This window comes from Trichosurus vulpecula, chromosome 9, assembly GCF_011100635.1.
Source record: "Trichosurus vulpecula isolate mTriVul1 chromosome 9, mTriVul1.pri, whole genome shotgun sequence".
Lineage (NCBI taxonomy): Eukaryota > Metazoa > Chordata > Mammalia > Diprotodontia > Phalangeridae > Trichosurus > Trichosurus vulpecula.
This window is the reverse complement of record NC_050581.1, coordinates 65,895,807-65,913,823: the sequence shown is the minus strand read 5'-3', so window position 1 is coordinate 65,913,823 and position 18,017 is coordinate 65,895,807. Positions and strand designations below refer to the sequence as shown.

The following is an 18,017-nucleotide window of genomic DNA, read 5'->3' as shown; positions in this document are numbered from 1 at the left end:
GACACTTCTCCCTTCCAGCTCTCCTCTCTGTCAAATTTTAGTTTTTTCCAGTCCTATTGGTTAATTGTCCACCTCCTGTTTGATAATCAGAGGTATTCTCCAAAGGTTTTTGCTTCTCTCTCTACATTTCCCTTGGTTATCTCATTCTACCAAAATGGATTCAATTATCTCTGAGCAAGGACTCTGCACTTACCTAATGGGCCCGAATGTCTCTCCTGAATTTTAATTCTACATCAAAAACTGTCAGCTAGACATCTCCAGTAGGCCGTCCCATCAATACTTCAAAGTAATAGAATTATATAATAGAATTCAACTTTTCCCTAAAACTCACTACAGCACCCACCTTCCCAAATTACTTTGTATTTATTTTGCATACATTCTACTTACACATATACATGTAGTCTCTTTCATTAGAATGTAAACTCCTACAAGGTAGGAACTGTTTTGCATTGTCTTTGTATTTCCAGAACTTAACATGCCCTTTCCCAAGGAAACTGGGACAGTGTCCCTGGTACCCTGGTCTCTGATGGGGGAGCTTTTCATCATAACTAGACCAGAAACAAGCCTCCATTTCACTTCCCAGCCATTTCTAAATCATGCTACCTCACACATACTCCATCCCCTTCAAGTATTCTCTTCCTCCATTACAATGTGAGCTCCTTAAGGACACAGACTGTCTAGCTTACTTCCCTAGATTTGTATCCCAAGTGCTTAAGCCAGTATCTGGCACATAACATGTAATTTTCCATACATATGTAGACCTGGCACATGTTTTTGTTATCGTTGCTCAGGTCAGTCATGTCTGATTTTATGACCCTGATTGAGATTTTCTTGGCAAGGATAATGGAGTGGTTTGCCATTTCCATCTACAGCAAATTTTACAGGTGAGGAAACTAAGGTAAACAGGGTTAAGTGACTTACTTAGAGTTACATAGCTAATAAGTGTCTGAGGCTTCGTTTGAACTCAGATCTTCCCGGCTACAGCCTAGCTACCCTAGACCTGGCACATCATAGACACTTAATAGATATTTGATGATTAATTGATCTTAAATATCTCCATTTCTGTTGAGGCCACTCCCATCCTTCTAATCACCAAGGTTCACAACCTAGGATTCATCCTTGACTCTTGTAAGAAATGGTGGAAGCAGTTTTGTTTCCACAGAGTTGAAAGTATCCTTCTCCTCCCCCTCTCCCCCCGCCCCCAGCTTTAGCAGAACATAAGTCAGGTGATTGAGTAGAACTTGTTCTAATCAGAGCTGTAATCTAGCAGAAACCAGGCATCTGGTCAGGTGAAAGGTTAGAAGCTTGTAAGCATGCTTAAATGAGCCATTTGAGGAGGGCATGCCGTAGGCAGTCAGGGGGTTGCATCTGGCCAATGAAGAGCCTGGCAGGAGATTCAAAGCGGGAGTCAATAAAAGGACTGGCATCCATCTGAGTCCTTGTACTCCCCTGACTCTGTTCAGGGGACGTACCCATTTATTCAGATCGAATAAATGTAAAATATGATTAAAACGTTCCTGGCTTCCCAGAGAGTATTGTTTATTCCTAGACAATGTGAGTACATTTATAACACTCTTCACACTTGCCCTACATATATGTATATACATATATATATATATATATGTATTTGTGTGTGTATATACATATATATGATGAGTTCTCAAGTCCCATCATTTCTATATACAGAATAGCAACAAATTCCATCTCTGCCTTCACAGCTACGGTGACGGCTCTCATTACCACCTCCCCAGACTACTAAAATAGCCTAATAATTTATCTCTCTGATTCAAGATTCTCCTTTCTCCAATCTATCCCCCATACAGGTGCTAATGTAATTTACCTAAGACACAGATTTAACCATGTTGCATTGCTGCTCAAGCTGTTTAAGCTGGTGCTCACAGATAAACTCCTCTGTTCGGCATTTAGTACCCTTCCCAACCCAGTTCTCTGACCTACCTTAGAGCCTTGTTAAATATTAGTCCCCTTAACATAGGCTATAGTCCAATCAAATAGGCCTTCTAATAATTCCTCATACTCAGTATTCCATTTCCAATGGCTGTTCTTTGGTATACTTTGTCCCCCAGGCCCAGAACACAGTGCTTCCTCACTGCTATCTCTCAGAAGCCCTAGTCTCCTTCAAAGCCCAGCCTAGGGGGCAGAGCCAAGATGGCTGCATGAAAACAGGGACTTACTTGAGGTCTCCCCCAAATCCCTCCAAACACCTGTAAAAATGACTCTAAACAAATTCTAGAGCTACAGAACCCACAAAATGACATAGTGAAACAAGTCTCCAGCCCAAGATGGCCTGGATGGTCATTGGTAAGGGTCTATTGCATTGTGCTGGGAGCAGAGACCAACCCAGCATGTGCTGCGCCAAGACAGACCAGGCTGGAGTAGAACCATTGGAGCAGGACTCAGGGCACTGAACCACTGGCAGCTGAAACAATTTCCAGACTTCTCAACCCACAAATGTCAAATAGACCTAAAAAATAGACTACCGCAAATGGCAAAAGAGCTCCAAAAAGCCAATGAGGAGAAGAATGCCTTGAAAGACAAAATTAGCCAAATGGAAAAGGAGGTCCAAAAGACCACTGAAGAAAATGCTGCCTTAAAAATTAGAAGGGAGCAAATGGAAGCTAGTGACTTCATAAGAAATCAAGAAATTATAAAACAGAACCAAAAGAATGAAAAAAATGGAAGACAATGTGAAATATCTTATCGGAAAAAACCATTGACCTGGAGAATAGATCCAGGACAGATAATTTAAAAATTATTGGACTACCTGAAAGTCATGATCAAAAAAAGAGCCTAAGACATTATCTTTCAAGAAATTATCAAGGAGAACTGCCCTGATATTCTAGAACCAGAGGGTAAAATAGAAATGGAAAGAATCCACCAATCACCTCTTGAAAAAGATCCCAAAAAGAAAACTCCTAGAAATATTGTAGCCAAATTCCAGAGCTCCCAGGTAAAGGAGAAAATATTGCAAGCAGCCAGAAAGAAACAATTTGAGTATTGTGGAAACACAATCAGGATGACACAAGATCTAGCAGCTTCTACATTAAAGGATCAAAGGGCTTGGAATATGATATTCTGAGGTCAAAGCAGCTAGGATTAAAACCAAGAATCACCTACACAACAAAATTGAATATAATACTTCAGGGCAGAATATGGACTTTCAAAGAAATAGAGGACTTTCAAGAATTCTTCATGAAAAGACCAAAGCTGAATAGAAAATTTGACTTTCAAATACAAGAATCAAGAGAAGCATGAAAAGGTAAACAGAAAAGAGAAATCAAAAGGGACTTAACTGAAGTTGAACCGTTTACATTCCTACATGGAAAGATGATATTTGTAACTCATGAGACCTTTCTCAGTATTAGGGGAGTGGAAGGGAATATACACATATACAGACAAAGGGCTCAGGGTGAGTCGAATATGAAGTGATGATATCTAAAAAAAAATAAAATTAAGGGATGAGAGAGGAATATATTGGGAGGAGAAAGGAATAGATAGAATGGGGTAAATTATCTCACATAAAAGTAGCAAGAAAAAGCTGAAATAATGGAAGGAAAGAGGGGGGTAGGTGAAAGTGAATGAGTGAACCTTGCTCTCATTGGATTTGGCTTAAGGAGGGAATGACATACACACTCAATTGGGTATCTTACCCTACAGGAAAGTAGAGGGGAATGGGATGGGGGGGGGGGTGAAAGGGAGGGCAGATTGGGGGAGGAGCTAGTTATAAGCAAACACTTTTGAAAAGGGACAGAGTCAAAGGAGAAAACTGAATAAAGAGGGACAGAATAGGATGGAGGGAAATATAGTTAGTCTTTCACAACATGAATATTACAGAAGTGTTTTGCATCATGATACATGTATAACCTACATTAAATTGCATGCTTTCTCAAGGAGGGTAGGTGGGGAGGGAAGAAGGGAGAGAATTTGGAACTCAAAGTTCTAAAAACAAATGTTAAAAAAATTATTTTTACATGCAACTGGGAAATAAGATATACAGGCAATGGGGTATAGAAATCTATCTTGCCCTACAAGAAAGCAAGACGAAAGAGGATAAGTGAGGGGGGGGAGTAGGGTGATAGAAGGGAGAGCAGACTGAGGAAAGGGGCAATCTTGGGATGGGGGGAGGGGTAGAGATGGCGAGAAAGTTTTTAACTCAAAATCTTGTGGAAATGAATGTTGAAAACTAAAAATAAATTTAAAAAAATAAAATACAAAAAAGAGACATTATTAAAAAATATGTGATAAGAAGATGAATTTTTCTATTCATTAGATCTTTTAAAAATCAACAATATCAAAGACAACCATGTGTTGTAGTGGAAAGGACATTTACTATTAGGATTGAAGAGACTTGATTTCTCATTAACAAGCAGAAGTCACTAATCCCTTTAAGGTCTCAGTTTTCTCATTTTTAAAATACAGGGACTGGACTAAGTGATATAAAAGGTCCCTTCCATGTATCTTTAGAGGACTGTGACCAGCATTTTAAATAGTTAATAGCTAGGATTAAGTGGCTACTTACAGTTAAGCACCAGTTTAAAATATGTTAACTTGTTCAAATTGTGAATATATTATAAGCAGAAGAGGTTTTTCACCAAAGAAAAGATAATGTCTCCGAAAACCTACAAAGCATCTTCATTACCGAAATTATGTCCTGGTAAGTCTACCATTTAAAAACAATAGGCCTGATTTCATTTTTGCCATCTACATTTTAATTTTAAAATATATAAATTCTTGAGGGTTGCTCATAGTTCAGACTTCTCTTCCATCTCTGCATTAAGTGACACCTCCTCCAAACTAAGTGGAATCTGATATTGGTAAAACTATTAAGACTAACAGATAATCTTATCATCTCCTCAGATATTTTAGAAGAATTAATGCTCAAATACATTAAAGTTAACACTGCCACTCTTATCATAACAAAGATCAAAATTAATATCATTTCCACAGATTAATAATTACTCATAAATAGTTTTGACAAAGTATTTTGAAATTGGCATATCAGTAGGACAAAGTGTGGTGTAACGAAAGGAACACTAGTCTGGGATCTAGGACACATACATTCTAGTCCCAACTGGCTGAATAATGATCAGTGTGACCTTAGGGAAACCATTTCTCTGGATTTTAGTTTCCTCATTGGTAAAAAGTTGGAAAAGACAACTTCTAAGGGCTTCTCTCCCTCCTTCCCCCCCGCCACAGTTAGAATGTTCTCTGAAAATTGCTCTAAATTATTTTATTTTGAACACTGGAAAATGTCATAATGGCTGGTTGTATTCATAATGGACTGTTGTATTCCAAATGAGGTTCCTGGAAATGAGTCACAGAAGTCAACAATTAGCTCTACAGTGACATTTTAAAGAAATGTCAACTGCACCTCTGATGCACCTGTTTTGTTTGGCACTGAAGGCATTTTCTAATGCAACCTATTCTCATGAAGTACATGTTTATTTACTCCTTTCCTGCAATCAAAAGAGGAAAATGTTTTCTAACTGATGTTAAAATGGATGGTTTAGGTCAGGAAGTTTGACCTAAAAAACAACTAAAAACAAAATCAACTGAACACGTGCTTTTCAAAAACAAGGGAGACATCTTTTACCGAGCCAGATGAAGCACAGCTTCCACGATGTTGGAGCCATCTTTAGCACTTGTTTCACAGAATAAAGCACCGTAGGTCTGGGGAGGAGAAATATTCAACAGTTACATGGAAGGCCATGCTTTTCTAGGAATTTTAGCATTTCAACCAAACAAATACTTAGAGTAACTAACTTTATCTGAATACAGGTCCATAAATTTCTTGTTTCAGTTTTTAAGGGATGACTCATAATTTGCTAAAGATTTTCTAGGGGTCTGAATGTGTGAGGGAGGAATATCAGGGTTATATGGATTACAGACATAGGTATGTGGACTAAGTGCTGGAATTTAGTGCCACAAGAAGAAGACCTGAGTTCAAATCCAGTCTTAAAAACTTACTAGTAGGGGCAGCTAGGTGGCACAGTTAGTAGAGCACTGGCCCTATAGTCAGGAGGACTGAGTTCAAGTCTGGTCTCAGACACTTGGCACACTTACTAGCTGTGTGACCTTGGGTAAGTCACTTAATCCCAATTGCCCTGCCCTCCCCGCTTCCAAAAAAAATTTACCCAAAAATCTTAGCGCAGTTTTAGGCACTCTTTGCTTTGGACTGTTTCTATCTGCTGGGCAAACATGTCCTTCTTTTGGTTCATGATGTTGCCTCTTCCTGAAATGGTTCATTCTCTACTTGAGTCATGGATATACTAGACACAGAATCATGAAGATCCACGTTCACCTTCTTACTCAAATATTACTAGTTGTGTGACCTTGGGAAACTCATTAAATTTCTCTCAGTCTCCATCTTATCATCTGTAAAATGGGGATAAGAATAGCTGGCTCATGGAGTTGCTGGGAGGCTCAAATCAAAGGAGATAACGTGCATAAAAGTGCTTTCCAGATCGTTGGCTATTATTACTGATGGTTTGTTGATATTAATATTGTTCTATTATCATTGCTGAATTCCTAGGTATTCTTTAAAGCCCAAGTCAGATGTTTTCTCTTCGCACGAAACCTTCGTATTTCTACCTCCCGTTAGGCAATACCCTTATCCCCAATTAGACTTCTCGTACACAGCATTTGGTTACTTTTTAGCAGAATGCAAGCTTCTTAAGGGCAGAGACTTTTTTGTCGTTGTTCTGATTTTCTATCTCCAGCACCTAGCAAAGGGTCTTGAACATAGCTGGTGTTTAAAACAGGGTAGGTATCCCAAAAGTTTGGTGCCGTTTTAAGCTATAAATGCCTAAAACTGCACTAAGATTTTTGGGACACACTCAACAGTTTTAATTCACTGGCAAACCACAAACTTATCATGTAAACTTGGGCAGAGGAAGGTGACCTTTGTTTGTGTTCCCTGCTTCTCTTTTCCACCAAACGCAGATGGTGGAAAACTCACCATTTACAAAGAACATTTCTCTTGCCACAACCCCTCTGGGATAGTTATCAGAAGGATCATTTTATAGGAGAGGTACTAATGAATGAAACTCATAAAAAGTGAGTTGTCTTGCCCAAAGTCACATGGCTAGTAAGTAGCATTTCTGGAATCCACGTTGGACTTTTCCACTGTGGCACTCTGCCCTGAGCAACAAAGCCTCATAGTAGGTAGACAAGTAATCAATGGGAAATCGCTGCTAGCAAGTAATTGACTGTCACAGGATTGCTTCATTCTTTGTATTTGTATCCCCAGTGCATGGTACACAGTAGGTTCTTTATTAATAAATGCTTGTAGATTACTATTCAGTGATACTCAGGAGGGTTAAAGAAAGAAGAGGCTAGGAATCCACATTTTTGCTCCCTTGAATTATTCCCTTTGATTGTTGTGTCTGTCCTTCGTTTTCAAAGAGAACCGTGGCATCAGGGAAATGATGACATGACTTGTAGTTGACTTTGATTTGAGTGAGGGAGAGCTGTGCAAGGTCGCTAGCCTCACTTTCTCCTCCAGAGCCATCTGGATCCAGTGCCCAGATATTCATCAGGATGACTAGAGATGGCCCAGGATACAGTGGGAGACCTGGCCCTTTTAGGCTAAGGCCTTTTCAGGTACAGGCTACTACACTCTCTCCCTCTATACAATCGCTCTCCTTTACTTTCTGTTTATGTTCTTCAAGGGCAGCTAGGTGGCACAGTGGATAGTTTGCCCTGGCACACTATCCTGGAGTCAGGAGGATCTGAGTTCCAATGTGGCTTCAGACACTGGGCTAAGCGACTTAACCATATTTCCCTCAGTTTTTTCATCTGTAAAATGAGCCAGAGAAGGAAATGGCAAACTACTTCAGGATCTTCAGCAACAAAATCCCAAAAGGGATCAGGAAAGAATGGAACGCAACTAATTGACAAAACAACAACAAACATTGCTGAACTACTGTTTGTTTCTTGGTTCTCACGCAATCTGAATTACTAAAGTTCTTTCTCCCACACTGAACGTCTAGGGCGGGTGCTGTGTGTCTACTATGCTTATTGGTCAGGAACTAACCGGACCACTCAGTCTCCATAGCCTCATTTGTAAAAATGAATTAAGTAACATCCTAAGGTCACTTCCTGCTTATGGCCCCATGATTAAGTAGCCTAAAGGATAGCAAATAGATTAGTCAATAAACAAGCCCTTACTAAGCAAGTACCATGTGCCAGACACTGTGTACAAAAAAAAAAAAGAATCCCTACTCACAATGAATTTACATTCTAATGAGTCAGTCTAGAGAACGGATTTAAAAATGTTTTATGTACAAGAGACCAGAGTTCTGCCCTCAGTGAGCAAAACAGAAATAAGTTTACCGAGAAAGACTGGAAATCTGACTCCGATCCATGTGGATCCATAACAGGTTGAAATGACATCTAGGATATACATATTGAATTCTACATTTTGTTGACACTCCAAGCAGTCTCGGTTGCATTCAGTGTGCTTAGGTCATCGTGTGCCTAACCGTGACCCAAATGGGTAAGATAATCTGTGCTTTTGCATCTAGATTTAAGATCTCTCCTGAATGGTATTCATTGTTGATCTTACCATGGCCAGTTTTTCTCCAAAATGTTTTGGCACACATGGCTGCCCCTGAGCCAAAGCTGTTTCACAAAGATCTGCCTTATTTCCCACCATCATAATTGGAATTGTCTCAAGTGCTGCATCCTACAAAAGAGAGAGGGAGAGGGAGATGGGGTGGGGGTGGGGGGGAGAGAGAGAGAGGAGTCAGGGGGATCTTTTATATAAAAAACTTCCACTCTTTAGGTATTAATAAGTTAATAATAAAGGTGACAGGCATCAGCATAATTGCATGTTTACAGCTAAGTCTAACTTCTTATTTTAAACACAAAGGAAACAGCAAGCAAGGACTAACTCAAGAAACATTCCTGCTTTTAAATATTAAATTGGGCTGTGATTCACACAGTAACTACCTGGAACCTGCTGGAAACAATGGTAATTAGAAGGCAACTCCCATTAAACTCCCATTAAAGCCAATACATAATATACAGTCAATCTTGTAATTACCTTGGGACATCAAGAGAAGTGGAATTTCATACTTACGACCCTCCGGTTTATGGGGGGGAGGGGGAAAGAAAGAAACAAAGGAACACAATGGAAAAGAGGGCTTAATGGTCATAACTGGTTCTTACACAGAAACCACTATTCAGGGTAATGGGTTGAAATAATGTACAAAAAGCTTTTTGCAAATCTTAAAGCACTTTATATAACATTCTCCATTATCATATAATCCTCCATCATAAGATCTGTGAACTAGGTATACTTACCACGAGCTCCACTTGGATTACAAGCTAAGGTTATATACAGGATGTCAACATTATATACAGGGTGTCACAAAAGTTCTGGAATAGTTTTAAGCTTTTATAGGTTAGAACTACACTAAGACTTTTGGGACACTTTGTTCTATGTAGGTGCGCACACATACACATGGACATATATTCATATTCTCTCTGTCACACACACACACACACACACACACACACACTTGCATATTTTCCTATGGTTCCTATTTCATATACTTTCCTAAACTACCCAAAGGCAGAAATTATTTGGGATCCTATATATCTAGGCAACCACAGAGTTAGAAGGGGACAGGGAGAAGAGGGTAGTACTACTGTTATCACTCAAACATGACAACCATCTATATTTGAAGTCTCTTGACATTTGCCTAGAAATCCATTTGGATAAGGATATGTCAAAAACCTTCAATGGTTTTTCCCATTGCCAGTGGAGCAGCTAAACCAAGTGCTTCAAAGACTTGGTAATACACAAGCCATTTTTTGCACCAGTACATCCTTATTCTGTGGGATCCCACAAACCTGGATGAGTTTTATGTAGTCAACTTCTATCATGTTAAGGACAATCTAAGAGTCCTGAACTTGGGCAGGTAAGAAAGGAAGGTGCCATAATGAGATCAACCCAGCTGGACTGCAGGCTGCATTGAACTGGGATTCACATTTGGTCTTCAGAGTGGGCTGAAGTTCAGGGTAGGGGAATTCGAAAAGCCACACGGTTCAGTACAAGTTTAAATACAGTGGCTGGAGGCCACCAAGCATTTGATGCCATTTCCAAATGCTGCAGTAAAAGGAGCCCCAGGGAGAAACAGAAGGCAGCAGGTACCAGGCAAGTCAAACCACCCTTGCATTTAATCACTATCTCCCTACAGCCTCTGATAGAAACAGACCCAAACCCTAAATCCAAGAGCACTGGGAATAGCAGTATCTCCCAACCACAAGGACTGCTCCCAGCTCAGACCCCCACAACCATCACTAAGAGAAGGGATCACTTTGGAGAAAGGGCCCACCTTCCTTATCAACCCCAGAAATTGTTGACTGAATGACACCAATAGGCTGATAATCAGAGAAGCCCTGAAAATGGCAGCACCCCATCCCCCATCAGACCACCAGCCCTGCTTCCAGCCCTCATAGGCATCATCTGAGGAACCAACTACTGCCAAGAAGGGGCCAGCTATCCCCACCAACTACCAACCAAGGGCAGGCAAGCCAGCCTAGCTGAAGCAGTGGGGTGCCTGGAGGGAGAGGGAGAAGTCAGCAGGTGCCAAGAAAATCAAACCACCACCACCCTGACCATCATCTCCCTTCAGATTCTGATAGAGACAGCTCAGGACTCTGAACCCAAGAGCCTTGGAATGGCAATGCTTCCTGTGTCTGCAGATATCATTCTTCAACCCAGCAACTGTCCCTACAAGGTCTTAGTTATAACTATTAAAGATCCAGAAAAGAAAGTTCTTGCCACCAAAGTCCTTGGCACTATCAAATGGTTCAACATCAGAAACCAATTAACCTAATCAGTGGAATGACATTATCAACAGAAATGACATTAGAGAAGAGGCATCATTACCATCACTTTGCTGCTGTATCCTAAGGACCATGGGACCTTTCACTCTGACTTATAGTTGCAATTTCCCCTATGTGTTTTCTGCCCCATTAGAATGTGAGTATGTTGAGAGCAGGGACATTCTCACTCTTCTATCTATTTCCCCAGAGCTTAGCACAGAGCTATGCACATTGTAAGCCCTTAAAAAAGGCATCATTCATTCTTTCATAGTTCCCTGTTACTGATATAGGCCCACTATCAAATATGGCCCCAATCAACTTTTATGTATTTTATTTTCCATGATCCCCTGAATAAAACTTTTTGCTTTAGCCATAATGGTTTACTCATTTCCTTGAACAGGTGGTTTTCCCTTTTCTATGGCTTTGCTCAGTGTACCTTCTATCTGTAATGTTCTTTCAACCAGCTCTCTAAATCCCATGCACCCTCCAAGGCCCAGACCAAATGCTAGCTCCTCTATTGAGACTTTTGTCACCAACCTGGTCCATCAGGAACCTTTTTTCTTCTATGGTACCTGAAAGACAGATTACTGTACTGGAAAGAACACTAAATTTGGAATGACTTGTCACCCCCAAAATGAGTAGGAAGACACGGGTCCCAATCATAGTACTATCATTTAATGCTTAAAATCTCTGAACCTTTGCTCTCTCATCTGTACAGTAAGGATAATAAGGATGCCTAGACTTCATATCTAAAAGGATTTATTTCAAACATCGACTAAGAATGTATGGAAATCCCTATATAAATATTAGCTATTAAGGCTATTTGCTATACTACTCCTTGAGCATTTATTGCATTTTCTTATATTATTAGTTATTACACATAAAAGACTTGTCTTTCCAAATGAAAGATTGCACCGGGGTGGAGAACCTGTGGCCTTCTAGGTCCTTAGGTGCAGCCTTTTGACTGAGTCCAAGTTTTACAGAACAAATGCTTTTATTAAATGGATTCATTCTCTGAAGTTTAGATTCAGTCAAAGGGCTGTGCTTGAGGGCCTAGAGGGCCACATGTGACCTCAAGGGCACAGGTTCCCACTCTTGCTCATCATACACACCTTTTACATCTTTGGATCCCATATGACTCCCTACCCCAGCTTAATACTCCATAAATATTTAACTTACTGAAAACTCATCAGATGAATGAATGGTTTCAAAAGCAGATTGGGATCTGAAACTTGATTTAAGGTTTTGCAATACAAGGCTACTTCCTTTCAAAACCTCATGAGGTTCTTATTCATTTCTACGGACTAATCAACAGTAACACATGGATTTCATTGTATTCTTTACGCCTTTCCAGTAAATCGAGATACCAAATTCTACATGTCTTCACCTAAGTCTTTCGGGTTCTATATTAAGTAAGAGAGAATGCTTTCCAGTCGGGAATCACAAGAGAGAGGTGTGGCTCAGCAGGTCAGTCATTTTTCTGATGCATAAATCAGATGTCAAATTGTATCTCATTTCATCCCCAGCTACAAATTCAGGCAGTGATATTTGATCAAAAGGTATTCCCCTTTCAGATTCTGGTCACAGTCTGTGGAAACTGTGGTGCCGCTAACGTGGTAACCTACTTAAAATGTGTAAATATTTAACAAAGATGGCAGCTAAGATTCAGGAAAAATCTTCATCCATTTAATGTCTGGACTGTTTTAAAAACTCCGGTTGACCTCAACCACTTTTCATGTATTTAATCACAGTCTAAGCAGCTATTGGGTAGGAAATTTCTTTCTCAGTTTCATTAACCTTGTGTGGCCCCTCAAATTCTGGCACTTTACTGTTTACTACATATTCAAAACCTGATGGGCACACATTGTCAGTACTCCATTGACTGTTCTACCCTAATTTATCCAGGCCTTCCCATTCTATATGACTTTTATCCATGTCTTTCTATGAACTTTTGATTCAGAATCTTCCTACTATATGCTTAAGCTTGCCTCTGGTTCTCTCATTACTTCATAGATAACCTCACTGAACTCAGGCTATCTATATGCTGGTCCTCATTCTCACTACATGACCAGTCTATCTCTTCTCTGAACATAAATGTGCCTGATGTCATCTATTATACCACGCCTTGCATGTGAATTACTCTTAGTAATACGCTGAAGCCTGCTTACTAGGATAATAAATGTACACTCCATTGTTTTTTGGGTCACTTGTAAATTCTATTCTTCTGAGAACATACTGTTCCATGAATTATGGAAGAGTTATAATGGGAGATACTGGAGATGAGAGAAAGATTGACATTAAAAAGATGACTTTTTGCAGGGGTGGACAGTTTGGGGCCCCTTAGTGACAACAATCTCCCAAATACGATCCAGCCTGGTATATTCCTCATATTCAACTCAGACCATAGCTCATTGGTCCTCTGCAGTAGCTTCCCATGACACATTAACTGATGAACTTTTTACCACAGACCAAAAATTGGTACCAGGGACCAAAACTCTGAATAATTTCTAGTCTACCTTTTTTCTTTATGTCTTTTCACAGGCTGCATCCTCATGCCTAGAATATACTCTCCTCCATCTTTGAGGTTCCCTGGTTTCCTTCAAAACTCCCTTCAAGAAGTAAATTCTACATGAAGACTTTTCCTGGCCCACCTTCACTCTCAGCTGTCAATAGCACCACTGGGTAATTGTATTTACTTTGCATGCATTCTGTATTTACTTAGACACACACTTGTCATTTCCCCCAGTAACATGTGAGCTCCTTGATGACAGGGAATATTTTTTCTTTTTCTCTCCAGAGCTTATTTCAGTTCCCAGCACATAGTAGCTGTATAATAAAGAGCTTATTAGTACTCTGAAATCATGGATGGTCACTGTATTGATCATAGTACTTACAGCTTTTAAATTTGTTTGTCTTTACGGTGTTTTAATTGTATACGTTGTTCTCTTGGTTCTGTTTATTTTATTTTTCATCAGTTTATAAAAAGTCTTCAGAATTGCTAATTTTTATAATTTTGATGCTCTTCTGTTTCTGTTTATTTCACTCTGCATCGGTTTATATGTCTTTCAATGTCTCTTTAAAATCATCTATTTCCTTGTTTCTTATAGCATATTCATATATCACAATTTACTTAGCCATTCCTCAACTGCTGGGCAACTCCTTAGTTTCTGAGTTTTTTTTGCTACCACAAAGAGGCGCTATAAACATTTTTTGTGCATAAAGGACTTTCTCCTCTTTCTTTGATAGGTTTTGGATGTATGCCTAGTAGTGATATAGCTATGTCAAAGGATACACTGTCTTCCTCCTTTTAGCAAATTGTTTCACCCATTCACAAGTCCATCAATAGTGTCTTAATGTATCTTTTTCCCATAGGCCCTCCAACATTTGTAATTTTCCTTTTTTTTGTCATCTTTGCCAATCTGATGGATATGAGATGGAATCTCAGAACTGCTTTAATTTGCATTTCTCTAGAAGTGCTTTGATAGATCCCCTATCTACCTTTTTATTTACATGTTGTCCTCAAAAGCAGAGATTGTTGTTTGTCTTTCTTTGCATCCCTAGTATTTTGCACAGTGTCTGGCACATATTTAATACTTCATAAATGTTTATTGACTGCCATTTGTGTAACATCCACTCACATACTCAATTTCTTTGACATTTATTAAAAAATTATAGAGGGCCTATCATTCAAAAATTAATGACTATCATTTTGCTTAAATATATCATGCTGAACCACAAATGGGACTCAAGGTGTATCTTTTGATGGAATTTTTGGTGTATCTAAACTGGAAAGAAAAAGTCACCTCCTTCAAATGTTTTTTTTTTAATTTTAGAATAAAAAAGACATAAGGAAAAAAATGCCAAGTTCACAAGCTGAAATAGAGATTCTAGTTCACTCAAAAAGATGAAACTACTGAAGACAACTGTGATCCACAAGGACGAATACAGCTGGAAAGACCAGTGTGTGGACTAAATATTCTTTCCATACTGCTGAAAAAATAAATGCTATCTTTTGGTTTGTGGCTTCTATTACACTTCAACTGTAATAGACTGTTCTCCAAGGGTCTTTTTAAGTATTCATCCACTAGTCTGAAGGGTAACCAGTACATCTAGCCTTCCTCTGACATGGAGGCAACAAGAAATAATATTGAATTCTAACTTTAACCTCACCACCTTGAGATATCATAAAGGGTGTGTATCTTCAAAATTCAGAATTGTTCCCAGAAGCTCTCAACATCCTAGCTTTGATGAAAATCTGCTCAGCATTCTGTGTAGAAGAGACCAAGCCCATTAAATGCAAATTGAAACTCTTGACTAACAGACTCATCCTCTATCTGATAAGATGATTTGGTAGCTTCTCATCCATTACATGATATTTCAGTGGAGAAGATTGAAACTGAAATTTCTCAAGGTTTTATCACCGATGTTACCCTTTTGTAACTGGGTTTCCGCAATGATATGCTTATATATGTGATAGATAGATGAGACAGAGAGAGACAGAGAGAGACAGAGAGAGAGAGAGAGAGAGAGAGAGAGAGAGAAGGAGGGAGAGAGATTTGTCTACTTCTCTCTACTCACATGGTTCCCCCCCAGTTTAGGACCTCATCAGTTGGTTAACTGGTTCCACTCCAAATGTTCCTATGAACTACTTGTGCCTGACTTGTGGTAGAGTATTCCAACCTCATATTAGTCTGATTAGCCACAGTCAAACACATTGCACCTTGACTCCATCATTTTGATCCCCTTTGAGAATGAAGGACAACAACCATGACTTCATCCCACTTCACCTGAATGCCTACTTAGGTGTCCCTGCCCCAAGTCTCTCCTTTCTCCAATCTAACCCCCACTCAGCTACCAAAGTGATTTTCCTTAAGCTTGAGTCTGACTCTACACTTCACACACACACACACACACACACACGCATAAACACATATACACACATATGTATGCACACATAAATATATATTTGCACATATGCCTGTATAGTCACATACATATGTGTATATGTATGTATACACACATGTATATGTGCATTATATATGTGCACATATACATGTGTGCATATATACATATATACACATATGGAAAACAAGATTTCCCCTCAGGCACTCTAAAGTCAAGCCAAACTGGTCTCCTTGATGTTCCTGACCCATGACACTTCACCTCCCATCTATGTCTTTTAGCAGACTGCCCACATACCCATAAAGTACTCCCTCCCTTCTTCTGCCTCATCAAAGGAACCTTAACTTCCTTCAAAGCTCAGCATTAACTCCTAAATGATTCTTTTCCTAATCCCTCTTAGTGGCTAGTGCTTCCCCTCCAAAAATTACCTTTTGTTTATTTTGTGCATGCTTACACAGGCTATCCTAATTCAAGCCATTAAATCCGAAAACTGCACCAAGACTTTTGGGATAGCCTGAATGTATATGTCATCTCTCTGACTAGGATATAGGAATATGAGTTCCCTGAGGGCAGACTGGCATTTTTTTCACTCTGTATCCACCATGCCTAGCATGGGGCCTGGCTCACAATAGGTATTGGAAAAACATTTGTTGACTGAACAAATCTTACCTGAATCGTATCTACCCATTCTCGTACATTTAGGAAGCTTTTCTCACAGGTCACATCATATAACAGCAGCACACCATCTGCTTTTCTAAAGTAGGATTTAGCTATACTTCGGAATCTTAAGAGAAAAAAAAAGTATGTAAGCAATGGTCCTGATCAGTTACTCTGATGCTCTCACTTCTCACTGACCTTTCAGTGTACTTCTTTTATATGAAAGAAAGGACTTCGTTGTAGAAACATTTTTTTTCTTTTTTTAAAAAAAACTTAAGTACTAAAACTTAAATACACAATAAGAAAAAGAAACATTGTAAACTTAAATACAAAATAAGAAAAGGAAAAAATCATTTCCATGTACACAACAGAACATAAGAGGATTCAAAACATACAGTAATCAATTTCCATTTTAAGATAGCATATATAATGAATACTACACATTGTATTCTGAGCTATCCATCTTTTCTTTGCTTCCTTGTAAGGTTTCTATTGTTCCCTGCAGTGCACTTCTTACTTTACTCTTTTGTCTCCCTTCCTTCCCTTCATGAAGATTACAATTAAGCACATTTATATTTCTGTGTGTGTGTGTGTGTATACACATACCTATGCACCATACATACATGTGCATATACATATATACACTTACACATACATATACTTAGATATCTATAATCATACTCATATATAGATGTATACATTCATAGGCATCTGTGTAAGATCACACTATACTTGTTTGTCTGTTCCTCTGAGGGTAGATAACATCTTCCTTCAGAGGTCCAAGTCCTTCCCTATTTTTTTAAGTCCACCAACAGCATTTCCTATACCACAGCAATATTCCAACCTTATACTGCCTGGTTATTTTAAATAGTCTAAAACCACATTGATTAATATGGCTGACTCACAGTGCAGTTTCCCCATTTTTCTCTTCTGATTAAATCTATTTTAGCCTTAACTTTGTCTGATTATTATCTCTACTTTTCTCCCTAATAAATTCTACTCTTGATCTTTACATAATGTTTGTGTGTATCACCTATTTAATATCCCTCCTGACTACTCTACTTTACTTTTATCTTCTATCTTACCCTCCTATTACTTAACCTACCCTCCATCTTATGCTCTCCCTCCATCCTAAAATTCCTCCCTTATCCTCTCCTCCATCCCTATCCCCTTAACCTTTTATTTCTTTCTGAATTTAGAAGACTGTTACGCTCTTCTATACATATATATATATATATATATACATATATATATATATATATACTGTTCCATCTTTAACCCACTCCCAATGAGAGTAAGATTACTACCTGCCCTCTTCCCCCATCTAATTCCTGTGTCAGTTCTTCCTCTAACACCTCATTTGTATAAGGTAATTACTCTTTTTACCTTTTCCTAAAAGGTTTATTTTTTTGGTATCACATCATACTCAACTCTACCCCAATCTTTCTTTTGAACTAACCAATTACTAATAATAATACCATTTACATTTCCTCATAGAAAAAGTAGTCTCAATTCTTATTGGGTCCCTCGTAACTAGTCTTTGATATTTACCTCATATTTCACTTTGATCTTGTATGTCAAATTTTCTATTGATTTCAGGTCTT

At 38.9% G+C, this 18,017-nt stretch overlaps 1 protein-coding gene across 1 annotated transcript in view; it reads right to left on the bottom strand.

Moving 5' to 3' along the window:
- The window catches only part of RASEF (RAS and EF-hand domain containing), a 118,392-nt gene that overhangs the window by 17,193 nt on the left and 83,182 nt on the right, over window positions 1-18,017 (bottom strand). The window contains exons 14-16 of the mRNA XM_036739199.1: window positions 16,426-16,540; window positions 8,585-8,704; window positions 5,612-5,688 (exon numbers count right to left, since the gene is read on the bottom strand). Coding sequence (XP_036595094.1) covers window positions 5,612-5,688; window positions 8,585-8,704; window positions 16,426-16,540 — 312 coding nt within the window. The remainder of the gene's footprint in view (window positions 1-5,611; window positions 5,689-8,584; window positions 8,705-16,425; window positions 16,541-18,017) is intronic.